General features: G+C 42.3%; 1 protein-coding gene across 3 annotated transcripts in view; it reads right to left on the reverse strand.

Annotated features, from left to right (window-relative positions):
- The window catches only part of PRKAR1B (protein kinase cAMP-dependent type I regulatory subunit beta), a 92,195-nt gene that overhangs the window by 8,930 nt on the left and 67,235 nt on the right, over positions 1–16,030 (reverse strand). For all 3 annotated transcript variants that reach the window (XM_064390768.1, XM_064390766.1, XM_064390767.1), the window contains 2 exons: positions 14,619–14,679; positions 10,473–10,594 (listed from right to left, as the gene is read on the reverse strand). In XM_064390768.1, the coding sequence (XP_064246838.1) occupies positions 10,473–10,594; positions 14,619–14,679 (183 nt within the window). The remainder of the gene's footprint in view (positions 1–10,472; positions 10,595–14,618; positions 14,680–16,030) is intronic.

Genomic DNA, 16,030 nt, shown 5'->3' on the forward strand with positions numbered 1-16,030 from the left:
AGAGAGAGCCAGTAAACACAGTGAAAAGCCAAAAGAAATTGTACCAGCTGCAATTTGCTTTGTGCAGGGAGACCCCTGCAATACTCAGGTGAAATAAAATGGGTTTTGCACAAAGAAGTAAAAAATGGGATTTCTTGTTTTGTTAAGCCTTTCTTGTTGAAAGACTTTACAGGAGCAAAACTTTAAGTTTTATAGTATATACTGACTTCAAATTCTTGCCCTTGAGCCACAGCAGCTGAGCTACCATCAGGCTAGACCACACAGGCGTCCAGTAGAGGCATATCCACATGCTGGGGGACTCATGAATTCATCATCATCACCATCATCGTCACCCCCCATCATCAGACAGAGGGACACCACAGCACCACTGCCACAGTAGTGCCACACTTCTTCAAACCACCAGTTGCCAATTGGAACTGGGAAGCCTGGGAGTGAGGGGATGGTGACAGAGGAATGAGGATACCAGCTCTGAGCCATGGGAGGAACCCCTTGCCTGGGGTGTGAGCCCCCTTGGCTAGTTGTCCTGGCTCCATGCCCAGAAAGCTGGGAAGCCATTGCACCACAGCCTTTGAGGTTCCTCTGTGTTTTTATCTTTACTCTGTTCTGGGATTTTGGTTACCCCTTCCATTACACATTCAGTCACCTGTTGCAGGGGTGACAAGAAGCAGAGCTGCTCAGTGAAGGTGGGCTCAGATGTTGGTTTTAATGAATCATCTCAGGGATACTTGGCCTTGACTAATCAGTAGCTTCTGTGGGAAAACAACTGAATTAATATTCATCCCAGTGCCAGATTTTAAAGACCGTCTGTGCCAAGCGCTGTGGATTATTGGCAACAAGGCCCTGTTTTCCTCCCTCAGACATGTCAGTGTACAAAGCAATAAAAGTCACAAAGGGAAAAAAATGTTGCATTTTAGAGATTCTTTCTTTCTACAAAGCTAGCCATTATCTTGCCTCTCTCTGAAGCCAGGAAACGTCCACTGAGTCAACATAAAAGTGACTTTATAATGGGTTATTCATCAACTGTTCATATTTGTGACTGACCTGACAGGGCTCATCTCCTGGAAGCAGAGAGCTACCACCTACAGCCAGGGCAGGGGTGAATGTATGGGAGAGAAAACACGAAAACAGAGCTGAACCTCCCTCACCCTGCCTGCAGAATCCTTTCTGGTGAAAATCGTTTTTAGCTGTTAATGCTGTTTTACGGCCCAATTACTCCTACCACCATCTGCTTCTTTGTGAAAACATTCTGTAGATGCTGAAGTAACCAGACCAAGCAAAAGGCAGAGGCAGACATTGTCATTAAAGTCTCATAACTAATGCTGTGACCAGGGCTGGGAGAGCAGCTGTGGCCAGCGAGGGCAGCAGCTTCTGAGCAAGAAAGAAAACTTGGAATAAACTGAAGGAAGGAGAGAAGAGAGTTTATCACAGAGATCAGGAAAATTCCCCACAGATAGCTCTCTTTGAGTCCTTTAAGTTAGTGAATCTTGTGTGTTCAAAGGACCAAATTCTGAAATGCAGAAGAAAAAACCTCACAAACTCAAAATTGCCTCATCTTGGAGCACACTGAGAAGGGTCTTGCATGCTCCAGAAAATCCACACTGCACAGCTAATGAAGGGGCCCTGAGGGCTATATTCTTGCAGCAAATCTGCAGTCAACTCAATGATATCTTTGCAGAGCAGGGACTAAGGAACAGCTTTAACATGATCCAGAGAAAGGGATGAACTCCAGCAGGGATTGGGAAGTTCTCCATTTCTCTTCCTCTAGGTTGAGCACCACCATATTTCAGGTCTTGTTTACACTGCAGTGTTTTTGCTTGAAGACAGAGAAGCTTCCAGCTCCTGACACAGCAGATGCCTTTAATGTCAGTTCAGATTTAACATGCCTGGGGCCATAAAGTTCTTGTTCACCTTGACTAAGTGCTTTGAATCAGGGCTTGTGAGCTCAGGCTCCAGTGCCAAAGGAGCTTATAGGGATCCTGAAAACCTTGAGGGGTAAACAGCCTGCGCTGCTCTCCTTACTCCCATGGAGAGGCTTTTCATCCCCTGTGACCCTCCAATGCTTTTGCAGACTGCCCTGGTAGAAAGACACTACTGGACAGGACTAAAGAGCACCAACCATACCCTGAAGTTTGTATTAACCCAGGAAGAAGTTACAGTCTGCTTTGAATAGAGAGAAAATCTTGCACTCTGATTTTTATGCAAATTCAATTGGGGCATGCATATATTAAGAATGAAACTGCCAATTACTAACTTTGGGGTTTACTTCTCTGCACACCAAATGATTTCCCTGATTTCCACATATCCCATAGTGGTACAGGGCCAGGGTGTGTCTGTCACTCCAGCATAAACTTCAATTTTATGGGTTTACAAATCAGATGTTTTAAATTACAGCTGAATGAGACTGGAGACTCCTACACAAGTTGTCATGTCAAAAGTGAACCGGGGAAACATTCATACATTTTTTTTATGCTGGGTATAGCATGTGCAAAAAGAGGCTGGGAAAACTACTTTTAAGCCTTTGGGAACAGTATGGCTGCACTGCATCCTCCTGGGAATTGTGTTTCAAGGTGTAGGTTTATCAATATCCCAAAGACAGAGTAACACAGCAGGTCCTGTGTGTACATGGTGGTGCTGACATAAGCAATGTCCTCACTCCCAGTGTCCTGGAAGACCACCAGCACATCACTCCTCAGCTGCCATTTCAGCCCTCAGGGACTGCTGATAGCATCATTCCTGGGACAGCTTTCATGTTCGAGCTAAGGATCAGCAGTTTTAGGGCTACTTTCCAAAAGAAGACAAATCCTTTGAACTATGTAGCCAAAGACACTGCAAATATTCCTTTAGCCAGTAAATAATCTTGGATTTTTATTATTTGCCAACCTTTGATTTATGAAAGAGACCTTTCTACAAAAACAAGGGCAGAAACCAACACACTTCTGCCAATACAAAGTTCAAGTGACTTCCACAGAACTTGCAATATAAAACAACACCCATCATTTTTGGGTGGTAACATTTAACCTACAGGAATAAGGATGGTCCACTAATGATGGAGTGCTGTCCACAGGGTCCCATTGTTTCTCTGCCTTAGACCTTCCATAAACAAAATCATGAAGATCCTTCAAGATGCCTAATTCCCATCAACTGATTGTTCAGGAATGAAGAACTATCCCAATTTTTGTGCCCTCTGCTTCAGATCACACCATGCAACATGGAGGTTGCTTCACCCACCTCATCAGAAGGTGTGGTGAGACTAAAAACCTTGTGACCTTCATGAGATGTTCATGCAGGTAAGAAAGAATGAGCTGGTTAAAAGGTTACATGTATTATAGACCACAATTATTAAAAATCTTACAATTATTTAATTATAAAATTATTTATCTCATACTATATGGAGGGGCCAAATCCAGGTGAAAACTCTTTTCCATCACAAAGTATTGGCTGTGCGTGTTGCTTTTACACTGTTTTCCTTTCCATCAGACCTCTTTTTCAAAAATACTCATTTTCCTAATATAAGAGCTATCTGGCATTAATGGTCTTCCAGAAGGATGAAGCAAGAGGACTTCAATTCTGGTTGTGGACTCAAGGTTGAGTCATGACTGGGTTTGAAAGTATTTTTTAACTGTACATTTTTAAACTATTATATATTATTCTCTACTCTCTGGGTTCATAGCAACTCAGGGCATTTACATACAGTTGTCCTGGTTTCTGCTACAAATGAGGAACGAAATCTGCACAGCTTTAAAATAGACTAGAAATAGTGGCTAATCTGAAATTTCACTAAATTTTTAGGAAAATGCTCCCTCGTACATCACTTCTGAGGTTTCAGGTTTTGCAGAATTCACCAGAGGTGACTGCACTGCAATGGTTGTTGGTGGGGCTGGAGAAAGAGTTGGGAGAAAAGGCCAAAAGCTGCAGTCACTGTCAGGTCCTCCATGGCTGGTGGGAAGAAGAAAGGGAGCAGACATTTGCTTCCTATGAAACATTATCCCATGGATATGCAGCCTGACCCACTGCCCATGGAAGTTAAATTGAGTTTAACAGGAGCAGGACTTAGCTGACATTTTAGTCTCTTTGACTCAGCAAAATACTTCACCTCCATCCCTGTCAGGATGGGACCCAATCACACACCCAACTTTCCATCTTTGACGTCAGCTGGCCATTAAAAATGGATCCTGAACACAGAGGAACTCTGTAGCAGGGCCAGTGGAAATGCTGCTGCCCCAGCACAACTGGGTGATATCAAGAAAATCGAACGTCCCCTTCCTGTAGGAGCTCTGTGGGAAATAATGTCTGTGCAGTTAAAAATAAGCAGAGTACAGAGCCCTGGTGCCTGCTGGCTCTGTTTATTCAGGATATTTTGTTTATTGGGTACATTAGGAGTCGCTGCAGACTGCCTTTGACAAACATTTTCGGTATCAACAAAATCCTGGTAACACTAAGCAGTTCAGATTTGTAGCCTTTGAAACTCCTTTTCTAGACAACATTCATCTTCCTAATTAATAATTAATCGCACTGTGTTTTAAAGAGATTATCAGGTGTGATAGCAGAGTGTGCCTAAGGCAGTGACTTCATTATCCCTATGGAAGGAGTTTACTTTGTAGTTCTCCTGCCTGTCGCAGGGGTAGGTGCCAAAGGGGTCTCTCTTAGGTTAGAATGTCAAAGAGCAACAATTTAGGGCAGGAAACAATTGGGCTATTATTTTTCTTTTTTCTTTTTTTTTCTTTTCCTTCTTAAGGAGCTTTTAAATCATAAATCTTCAGATGCTGGTTGTGTAATTTAAGACTCAAGTCGAGTTTTCCTACAGAAAAGCCCAGTTCTGTGTAGGACCAGGTGCCCTTCTGAGGTTACCATGGCAGGAAGAGTTTACAAACACTGTTCCACCTACAGGCTTTGAACTGCATCTGTGCAGAGACGCTCCAGAGCGTGCCAGGAGTGTCAGCAGGGCTGGAAACACTGATTTCACCTACAGGACACTATCTCAAGTACACTCTCATCAAGAACTCACAGCGGATCCTGCCCAGACCGGAGCCAGTTTGTGGCCCTGACTTGAAATGTCAACAGCAGCACGGAAGGAACAGCCCCCACCGAGGACTACTGGGCTGTTTCCAATGTGATGAGCCAAGGCTAGTGCTGGAAAAATAATCATTACCAATTAATTTCACTCATTTATTTCAATAAGGCAGCCTTCTGAACTATCAGGGGGGGGTTTTTTCTCTTATTTGTTGATTTTGCTATTCCCATTGCCTGGTTTCAGTAGTGACAGATGTTTATGCCTTTTTCCACTAAGTTTTTCCTCACCTTTCAGAAGTGTCATTAGGATTGTTCCCACCACTGGGGAAACAGGGAGGTCAATGTTCTGCCCACAGACTGAACAGGTGAGACTGAAAATCAGATGCCCTGACCATGCCTCCTCTCTAACCAGCAGGGTAATAAGGAAGAACACAAAGCCCCAGATTTTTATAAGTGCTTTTCACAAAAGAGTTGCAGAGGAGTAGTTTCTGTAACTTACCACAAATCTGCGATTAAATATACTGTTTTTTAAAGCTAAAAACAAAAATCCAATGCCAAACTCCTTGATACCACGGGTCCATTTCTCCTTGAATTGTCTCCTGTGAATTATCTTCTATTTTTAGGTCTTTTATTTTTAGACTGCTGCATGCGATTGCTGGGCAGCTCAACCCGCTATTAATTGGAGATGTTTTACTTCTCATGCAGATTTATTTCTATGCTTTCTTTTTAAACCAACCTGTCCTGGGAGCAGATGACAGGCTGCACACTTAAAGGGCAGCCACAAGCTGTGCTCTTCAGGTTCACCCTGGCCCTGTCAGAAACCTTTTGCTGTCCTCTCCTCCTCCACCTGCGCCCGTTTGTGTGTGTGCACACATTTTTCTTAAACCATGTCAAACTTTATGAGTATTAGGGCCATATGGCAGCAGCTCAGCAAGCTGTGAGAGCCCAGCTGAGACTGAGAGTCCCTGAGCACAGCGGGTGAGTCCTGTGACAGGCTGGGTGCGCCGGGCACGGCGCTCGCTCGTGACAAGCGATGCCAGCGCTGTGACAGGGGAGGGCTGGCAGCTGGAAATCCCAGCAGGCTGCAGGTCCCTGCGTTTTTGGCAGCTGCCTTACAGACTTCGAGGTACTGTGCCACCCAGCCAAGCTGGAAGCTGAACTTAAGAGAGTGGTACATGATCATAACCGCTATTTTTAATACTATTGTCGCTACCTTTCCCAGTAACCTAGACAACAGCAAAAACCTCTTTTCTTTCCAGTTTCAGAGCACTACTACACTGGTTTGAACTCCTGTTTGAGCTGGAGTCAGTGGCAAAGCACAAGTTGGGAATAAAACCAGCCCCTGTTCAACGGGCATTTCATTTAAAGGGACTTTTAACTCCACAAAGCTCACATGCCTTTGCATCCACCACTTTAAAATGCTGGCTAAAAATATTTGCGTTATCTGAAGTCAGATGAATAAATCCTCCCCACTGCTGGGTACACATTGTGGCAGGGCACGACACAACTGCAAATTTATTTGTTAGAAACCGTACATCTGTTATGATTTACGCTTGCCAAAATATAATTCTTTATGGCAACAATTGTTTCATGGTGCTTAAAGTTTTTCACCTCTGTGCCAGGAATCTCATATGGGATAATTCCATGACCTTGGAATCCAGCAGATACATTCCACATCTGTCTGGTCTGGGAAAGCCCGAGTTTGTTGTGTGAAAACCATAGTGGGAAAGTAAGACCTGGAAATATCTGAAAATACAGAAACTGCAGGGCTGCTTCTTTTTTATTTTTTATTTTTTAATGACTAGTTTCAAGTGCAGTAAATCAGTCTCACAGAAGTCGTTACTTTGCTTTTATAAGCAGACATTCACTTCTGATCCTATCTTCACATTAAGGAATATGGTATAAACATTACAATAATTCTATCTCTGGGAAAAAAACCCACAGCCTTTAAATATTAGAACTAAATCTTAAATAAGTAACTTAAATCTCTGTTGAAGGCTGCTTGATATTTAAACAGAAAAGAACCCAAACTACTGCAAGTAAACATCTTACTGGTGCCTGTGAAGATTCAGGACTGTAGAAAAACTGTAGCTGTCTTAGAATCTCAGGGTATACACTTTTCTCATTAGATTTTTTTTAGCAAAAATGAACCATAAACAGCTTGGTGAGCAGTGAACTTAAAAAGCTCTGGTTTCCTGTGATTCTTCCCTGTGCACATTTTCTGTTATTCTAATAATTTGGCTGAGCTCCTGCTGCAGCCTTGCTTTCCAAGAGGCACTGTAGCATTTCCATGCTCACAGCCTGCACCTCAAATAACCTGCACCCCAAATAAACTGTGCAACGCTGGAGGTAGGAAGGTGGACAGAAAGCCATGACAAAAAGGTTATAGTAAGAAATACAGGGAAAAGGTGAATGTGTTTGCTTGATAGAAGGGGGAGACTAATTGGACTTATCCATACTAAATAGGATGATATTCCTGGTTTAAAGCAGGAATTGTTGTTCTGATCATCACTGGGGCTATCAGTCTCCCTTTCAAAAGGTTTCAATGGTTTCTCTCCAGTCTGCAAATCCTGAAGGTGCCAATCCACTCACAGGCTGTGTCCTTGGGCAGGACCAATATCCTTACAATGTCCCGAAGGAATGGCACAGAGCAAGGCAGAAATGAATGACTAATTTATGAAGTTCAACAATTTTAAACGCATATGTAAGTCCTGGGTGCCTCAGAGAAGCTTTTATGCTAGGAGTCACAAGATTCCACTTGGATCCAGTATCTGGGATGCACCAAAGCTTTATAACTGATTTGTCCAAGGCATGATATGAATGATCATGGTTCATGATAAATCGTAGAATGGTTTGTGTTGGAAGTGACCCTAAAGATCATCTTGTTCCACCTTCTGCCATGGGCAGGGACATCTTCCAGTAGTTCAGGTTGCTCCAAGCCCCATCCAACCTGGCCTTGAACACCTCCAGGGATGGGGCAACCACAGCTGCTCTGGGCAACCTGTGCCAGGGCCTCAGCACCCTCACAGGGCAGAATTTCTTCCTGATATCTAATCTAAACCTGCTCTCTTTCTTTTGAAGCCTTTCCCCTGTTCTGTCACTCCAGACTCTTGCAAATAGTCTCTCCATCTTTCCTGCAGGCTCCCTTCAGGTGTTGGGAGGCCACAGTTAGGTTACCCTGGAGCCTTCTCCTCTCCAGCCTGAGCAATCCCAGTTCTCTCTGCCTTTCCTCCCAGGAGAGGAGCTCCATCCCTCTGATCATCTCAGTGGGCTGCCCTGGGGAGGGGAGCCCAGAGCTGCACACAGAGACCAGAGCAGAGGAGCAGCATCCCCTCCCCTGACTTGCTGCCACGCTGCTTCTGAAGCAGCCCAGGACACAACTGGCTTTCTGGGCTGCACGGAATCCAAAATGAGTAAATAAAAAGGTAAATGAGTACCTTGTCCAAAAATCATGTGGCCAAGTTAGCTTTGTAGTACTGGACACGCTGTGCTGCAAAGGAGGCTGCATTTTAGTGATATATGAAATGGTTTTCTGCATATACAGCAGCCAAACAACTTGGCTGCATTTCTAGTGGTTTGGATTAGAAGACCACAAACATCAAAAAGCATATGAAAGAAGCTAATGGCTTTTCAACATATTGTGACAACAAACCAGCCAAAACTACTTTCAAACAGGTTGTAGAATAATGTGCTCCTGGTGACTTGCAGCAATTTTTCCTACAGAAATCTTAAAATCAAAGATGTGAACTCCTGTAAAAATCACGTTTAAAATACAAAGTTTAAACTCTGTGTGAGCAGGCAGAAATACTGCTGCAGCTCAAGAAATAGTTGAAACTGGATGTTCATTCTTTAAAGTAAAAAAATATAGGCAATTTCCAAAGTAAGAAACTAAGGCAGATTTGCAGTGGAAGGGTGAGGTGAGCAGATATTTTCTAAAGAATACAGTGTTAATGTTTTTCTATCCATTCAAGTCTTAACAGCTGTTTCAGCAAGAGGGGGAAAATAAAGGCCCTTGATAACTCTTAAGCAAGCTGCCAATTTTCCACATGGGATTCAATGGTTAAGAAAATTAGATTTTCCTAGTCTCCTGCTGCTGCAAGGAATAACAGCCCATTCAGTAACACTAGGAGCAACAAAAATTCCATATTTCTGAAAAAACTTCTATTTCCTAAATTTTTCTCATATACTAAACATCTTAATAAAAAATATTTCCTGTATAATATCTAGTTGGATTTATTCTAATACTGTTGTTTTGAAGGGACACTGTCAAATATTTAAAGTTCCTGAATTGTCTCCCTGTTTGATAGACAGATGCAGTTACTTGTACTGACAATTTTGTGAGCATTGTATCAAAACTATGTTCATAAATAAAATACATATTTCCAACACTCAAGAGGAAGGAAGGATGGAATTTTAAATGTCAGATATTGATTATGAACCAAATCCTGGCTGCTTTGCATAGAGGCACCTGTCCAAATATCCACAGATAAAGAGCGAGCAAAGCAAAGCCTGGGATGCACTCTGTGTGCACACAAGTGGATCCTAAGGCCAACCATGAGCAGCTTCTCACACCCCTCTGACCCACCTTCTCCCAGACTGAGGAGCTCCTGTGCCACCACTGGAATTCATTGCTGGTCATGTAACACCTGGCCTGGTGTGGGCACTGGAGCTGTCACCACAGCCACATGTTGGCTATTCCTGGTCTGTGTATTTGCAAAGGAACACTCACAATCCACAGACAATCATAACCCAGTGCTCTCCTGTTACTCAGTCTGAGTCTCTCTAATTCCTCTTTACAGCTTGTTATATCACAGTGCCTTGGTACTTGTGTGAGATACCAGGGATCCAAATATTTATGTCAGGGAGGGGGGGAAACCCCGTCAGCATCTGTTTGCAGAAGTGAGATGGTGGAAGTGAAGTGTCAGATAATCTCCAAAAAGATGTCAGCATTTCCAGCTGCCTGACAGATCTGTCTGCCTGTGTCAGAGTAAACAAAAAGATGGCTCAGCCATCAGGACCAAGTTTAAGGCAAAACAAAGAACAAACTATCCATTTTCTGATCAGATCTCTGCTCCAGTTTTCAGATGTCCATTTGTGATATCCCCTGCAAGCCCCTTTGGGAACAATGATCAATGCACTCCATGGTTGACCAGCCCTGCTGAAGTATCAGAAATCTGGAGCTAGAAAAATCTCCCATAGGAAACAAACCTTCAAACAGTAAAGACACCAGACACACCTCAAAATTCCTCTGTATTTTCAGTTTACTGGAAAGAAGATTGTCCCACTTAAGACAATTCCATGGAACTGGTCTCTGAATTCATTTGAATTTTGAGTAGGTCTCCTGGTTTAAGTGGAATTAGATTTATGCTGAAGTAAGAGATTGAACTGAACCCAAGTATCTTTAATACAAAGCCTTGATCTTTACCAGGAAATGACAGAGCTTATCAGGTTGCCAATCTTACCTCTGTAATAATGAAGAAGTCATCACCGGGCTCTCCCTGCACAACAATTTTTTCTCCATCCTCAAACTGGACAGGTTCCAGTGCATCAGCCACTGTCAGCCGCTCCCATTTGTCCAGGGACTCTAAAATATTGAAGATCATAAAGCTATATTATAAAAACACTCCAACTTTGGCTGAAGATTCATATCTAAACTGACAGCTCTGCCGTGCCTGGTTCTGTTATAAAAGAAACATTTCTTTCATCCAGGCACTTTGCACGAACCTCCAGTTGGGAAACATGAATGTATTTATTCATTGTGTCTCAGCCATCAGTAATCACCCAGATAGCAATCTTAAAAGTTGGACAGGAAAAGTTGGCTCTGGTTCCTCACTCCTGTGATCTGATCCGCGCTGCCCTGGCGCTGCCACGGCCTGGAGCAGCTGAGGAGCTGCCTGGAGATGTGGGAGCACCCAAGATTCCCTCACCACATCCCACACCAGGTTGTGGGGATCCCAATTGTTGGTTTCTCTGGGTATGGATTGAAGGCACTTGAGATGATAGTTCATGTTCGGACTCAGATGTTTGTTATTTCTTATCAGTAAAACAATATCATAACCATGAGATCTGCAGCTTTTCATTAGAAGGCACAAAATGGCCAACAATCTCTTGTTACAAGGTCTTTTAAGACTAAACTATCCAATTAAGAACTGACACCTAGATTATTTTCTCTTTTAAGCCAATAACTGATCCCAAAGAGCCCTCAATGCGGACTTTTCTGCCCAATTACAAAATGCCACCCAAACCCATGAAGAAGAAGGAAGAAGCAGCATGAAGAAGAAACCCAGGATGACACCCTGTGCCCTCCATCTTGCTTCCATCCACAACTAAAAATCCCAAAATTTCTCTCCAAGTGACACACCTACACTACTCTCTATAATCCATTTCACACTTTTGTGGATTCTAGTCAATCTTGAAGTCTGGGAAACCTTATCCATGAATGAGGGTCAAAGTCAGTGCTCCCCTGGGGGTCAGGGCACCCTAGAGCAGACAGAGAAATATTCCTGTGCTCTGGGTTTCCACACCAGGTGTCAGGACAAGTCCTAGAGTGTTTTCATCAGAGCTGCTCCTAGGCCCTGGTGGGCTGCAGGGTGGGTGATGCAGAGTGTCCATCTCCAGGATGGGTGAGACCAGCAGAGCCAATGGCCAGACCCTGGTGGCACGAGCAGCAGGAGACCAGAGGCATCCAGGTTTATGGATGTTTGAAATGGCACCACTTCTCCATTTGCCAGCAGGATGGCCTGCAAAGTGTGTTTTCCTTTTCATTCCCCCTCTTAAGGGAGAAAAGTTATAAAACTTTTAAAAAATTCCGTCATTAAAAATGGCAGGTCTGGTTTGGGATTAACAGAGCAAATGCAGTCTGTGATAGGGGTCCTCATCACCCACCTGCACCTGCCCCAAATCCCCACCATGGCAAGGGCCAGCCTGCACAGGGCACACCCAGGGCTGCTCAGAGTCCCAGTGCCCTCCCCTGCCTTGGCCAAGGGATGGATTCCACCTGTCCTGCTCTCAGGAAGGAGGTGCCACCTGTGTCTCTCTCCAACACACATTTGCATGAGAATTCGAGAGTGAATTGTACTTGAACTTTTGTACTTTGATCAGATTTGACTGAAAAATTACAGGTTTAAAAGTTATTAAAAGCAACAGATAATACGATGATTTAACCTTCACTGCCTCAAAAAGCTGGGCTGAAATTCATGTCCCAGAGCTCTGCTGATTCCTACTTACCATGAATTATTGAACTAATGTGTGTCAAGATACAGTTTCTGACACCAGGATTAGTTATATGCCATTCCATCAGACTCTGGTTTCCCATTTTTTTTCCAAAATATTGCTTAGAAGGATTGTGTGAAGGTGAAAGGAAGTTCCTTAAAGTTAAAGTGCCTTTTGGCTGAGCTCAAAAGGACACACTGGTAACAAAACCAGACCAAAGTGCTCTAAGCACCAAAGGTAAATTTGGAGTTGACTGACACAGCTTCATGTTTTTATGCCACTTTCTTGTTGCTGTTTGGGAAATTAATTGTTTCTAACATTTTCCCCACCTAAAGCACTTTCCTGGTGTGTTTGTGACCTTTGCTGCAGAAGAACTAACGTCAAAGACCAAGCCCATATTGTCAATGCAACATTCAAAAACTGCTCTGTTTGACTGAAAATAAGCATAAAACTCTTTCATACAGACTAGAGAAGACTTTTTCTTTTTTTTTTTTTCTTTTAAGAACTCAGTAATTAACAATGAAAAGAAAGAGCCTCTTGAAACTTCTTCTTCAGTTGGCTTTATGAAAAATTCAAAGCTAATTCTAGCTCTAGTCACGAAGTGTCTCTCTTTTGTCTAAGGGAACTGTACCACTACAAATACATTGGTTAATAAATCTTGCAAACAGAGCATTATATAGAATATTCTACAAGTTTTAGTTGCAGAGTTGAAGTATCAGATAAATTAGACCACATGCAGTTATTTTGCAATACCTAAATTGTGCATATCAATTCATGACTTTAATTAAACTCCAGAAGAAAAATTTAAAAGTATCACTTTTCATAAGCAAGTACTGATAATCTAAAAAAATCCTTAGATTTAAAAAAAAAAAAAAGTGACTCTTGCAATTAGACAGCTAATTACAGACAGTGGACAGAGCTTGGAAAAAAGAAACATAAGAAGCAGGTAGAGGTTTTTCCACCAGGAAATCACTGAGTTCTGACCACAGTAAGGGATAAAGTGAAGTTGATTTTCAGTGCCATTTTGAGATTTCTAAAATATCTTTCTGCTTCACAGGTGTCATCGACTTTTTAGACATGTCAAAGAGATCCTTACACATTTCACCTAAATTTCTATGTTCCTGCAATGATGTGTTATTTTGTTCACTGCTTTTCTGTACTTAAAAAAAGTTTAAATCTTAAAGTCCTTCCTCTTTTTTTGAACCAAGATTCAAAAGCCACACTACAAATTAGGCTCTAATTACAATGCAAACCACAATGAAGGAATGTGTTTAAGGAAGCACATCTCTGAATAACCTTTCTACTCTGAAATTGTTTTGAGATGTCTCATTGTTGTAATTGCTCCTCATTAGTGCAGGTGCACAGATTCTTTTTTTCTTTAAATACTCATTGTAATTTGGTATAATTTGTGCTCTTAATTTAGGAAGATTTAAATTAAGCATAAAAGAAGGATTTTAAATGATGAAAACTTGATTAATAAGCGAGCAACATACTTGGCCTCACTTTAAGCATATAAATATAATTGAAAATCTCATGGATAGCACCCCCCGCGAAGTTCAAGTATACTTTCACTGAGACACTCTCATATTTCAGATACCTCAGCTTGAATGGTAGGTGAAAATCATAAACAAAAAAAACCAGAAAAAAATCAAGTAGAAATAAAAATACTTCAATTATATAGCAAATAAATCCTGAACTGTTTTTTTCCAAACAGCCCCAGCAAAAACATGATGTTTCTCCTACAGAATCAACAACTCATTGTACTGTCTAACACTGTCCTCCTTATTAGAGGCTTTTGTTCTCCTAATGGTGATTGATTGGTCAGGCATTATGGGTTTGTTGTTTTTCCTACTGAAGGCCATCAAGAACATGTCCAAATTTCGTGGCTATCACATTAATCAAAGGGAAACAAAATCCAAGGACAAGAAGCTAAACAGATGTTTTAAGAATGTGAGACAGGGGCTGTAAAATGCACAGAAGAAAAAAGATCAGTCCAGTTTGATTTGCAAGGTTGGTTTGTTTAGTGCACACTGTATTCTTGCAGGAAAAAGCTTCTCACCTGTTCTCTGGGAGGATGTAACTGGACTTTGTGACAAATTCATATCTCTGCACTGCTTTCTGCTCTATCCACAAGATCTTTACTCAGCAGCAGCTACTGAAAGTACCAGTGTGTGCCTGCTCCACCTTCAGTGCGTGCTCCAAACACATGGGCAGCACACAGGAAAGAATGAGAAAAACAAAAAGGGCCCTTTACACTTTCATTCCTTCAGAAACAACACAGTGTGAGACCTTCTGTCTGAGCACTGCTCCTTTCATCGTGCCATCAAAGATCAAAATTCATCCTGCCAACGCGAATAACAGAGAAACCAACAGCCAAGTTCCAAAGGGCAACTGACCCAAAATGGAGACCTTGCTCAGGAATTCTTCGTACATCTTCCGCTTCCTCAGAGTGCTGCCCTGTTATTACAGGAGAGAGAAAAAGGAGGCACAACATTACACAAAGTATTTTTGTGATTTCTTCCTACAGCTGCTCCTTTTTTTCCCCCTCCCTTTTTGAAATCTTAAGCATAGCCAGTGTAAACAGCCTCAGGCAAACGTTTCCCCATAAAATGTCTGGGCAAGTTGTATTGCTGATAAGCAAAGACAGAAGGACTCAAATTCAATCCTGCTGTAATTTCACTGACTTCACTGGTGTTACTGGACTCTGCAGATGAATTGTATCCATTTACAGGCATTCCCTTTAAAGCCTGAACTTCAATTAACTGTTTAGCTATTTCAATATGTATCTTGTTGCCAATGAGGCTCTTTCCAATTACAAAGTAGGATAAAACTTAAAATGTCCCCCTTGTAGGTGCCATCCTTTTAGGTTAAAAACTCTTTAATGCCACATGTTTATCTGTAAACCTGGTTAGTATTCTGTACAGTGTTGTATCTATTGTTATGCTGAGCAATCCATTCGTATTACAATTTTAACAAGATTTAAGCATTTGGGAGCAGACAATCCATCAATGTACATGCAGCCACCAGCACAGTCATTCCCATTCTACGAAGATTTTGTTGTGTGATAAATTTCTAAGACACCTTCTCCTTACACAGTGTTTGATCATCAAGACAGAAACCACAAGCAGCTGTTCCAGCACGCATTTTTGAAGGTGATTCATGTAGGAATAATTATGATGAAATTTTACCAATACAAAAATAACAAATGCATCCTTAATTCCTTCTACAGTGACATGAAAGTCTTGTAAAGAAATTCTTCCCAGGTACCAAAGAGGAACTCCAGGGCCTGCCTTGTCCAGTGCAGTTGGTTCCACACTGGTGACACCCCAAATCACTCCTGCCAGGGCAGATTTCCTGGGGATGTCAAAGGATGCCTGGTGCCTCCTACTCAAATCTACAAGGCACAACACAAGGATAATAAATTGATCCCCTCAAGAAAAGGAAAACAAACATGCCATTTATTCATAGACTGGGCAGAGAGGATGGAAGCAAATGTCAGTGTCTGCTATAGAAAAAGTCACTTCTCTATTCCTCCAAGTGACCACATGTGGGTGCTGGGAAAGTGGGGACAGAGAAGGAGAAAGGAGAAGAAACACTTTGCCCTCCGGTGTGAAAGCATCCAGAAGTGTTTTGGGTATGAAAATGGGAATAGCTCATGTATTCAAGAATTAAATATCATCCCTCTTCCCACCAGTGCTGTGCAGGTGGGGCTGCAACAATCCCCAAAGCACCACGAATCCTTCCAGCAGCATCAACAGGCTCCGGCTCCAACTAGGGACCACAGCACCAGCTGGAGCTGCCAGGTGCT

The sequence above is a fragment of the Passer domesticus genome, chromosome 15 (genome assembly GCF_036417665.1).
Source record: "Passer domesticus isolate bPasDom1 chromosome 15, bPasDom1.hap1, whole genome shotgun sequence".
Lineage (NCBI taxonomy): Eukaryota > Metazoa > Chordata > Aves > Passeriformes > Passeridae > Passer > Passer domesticus.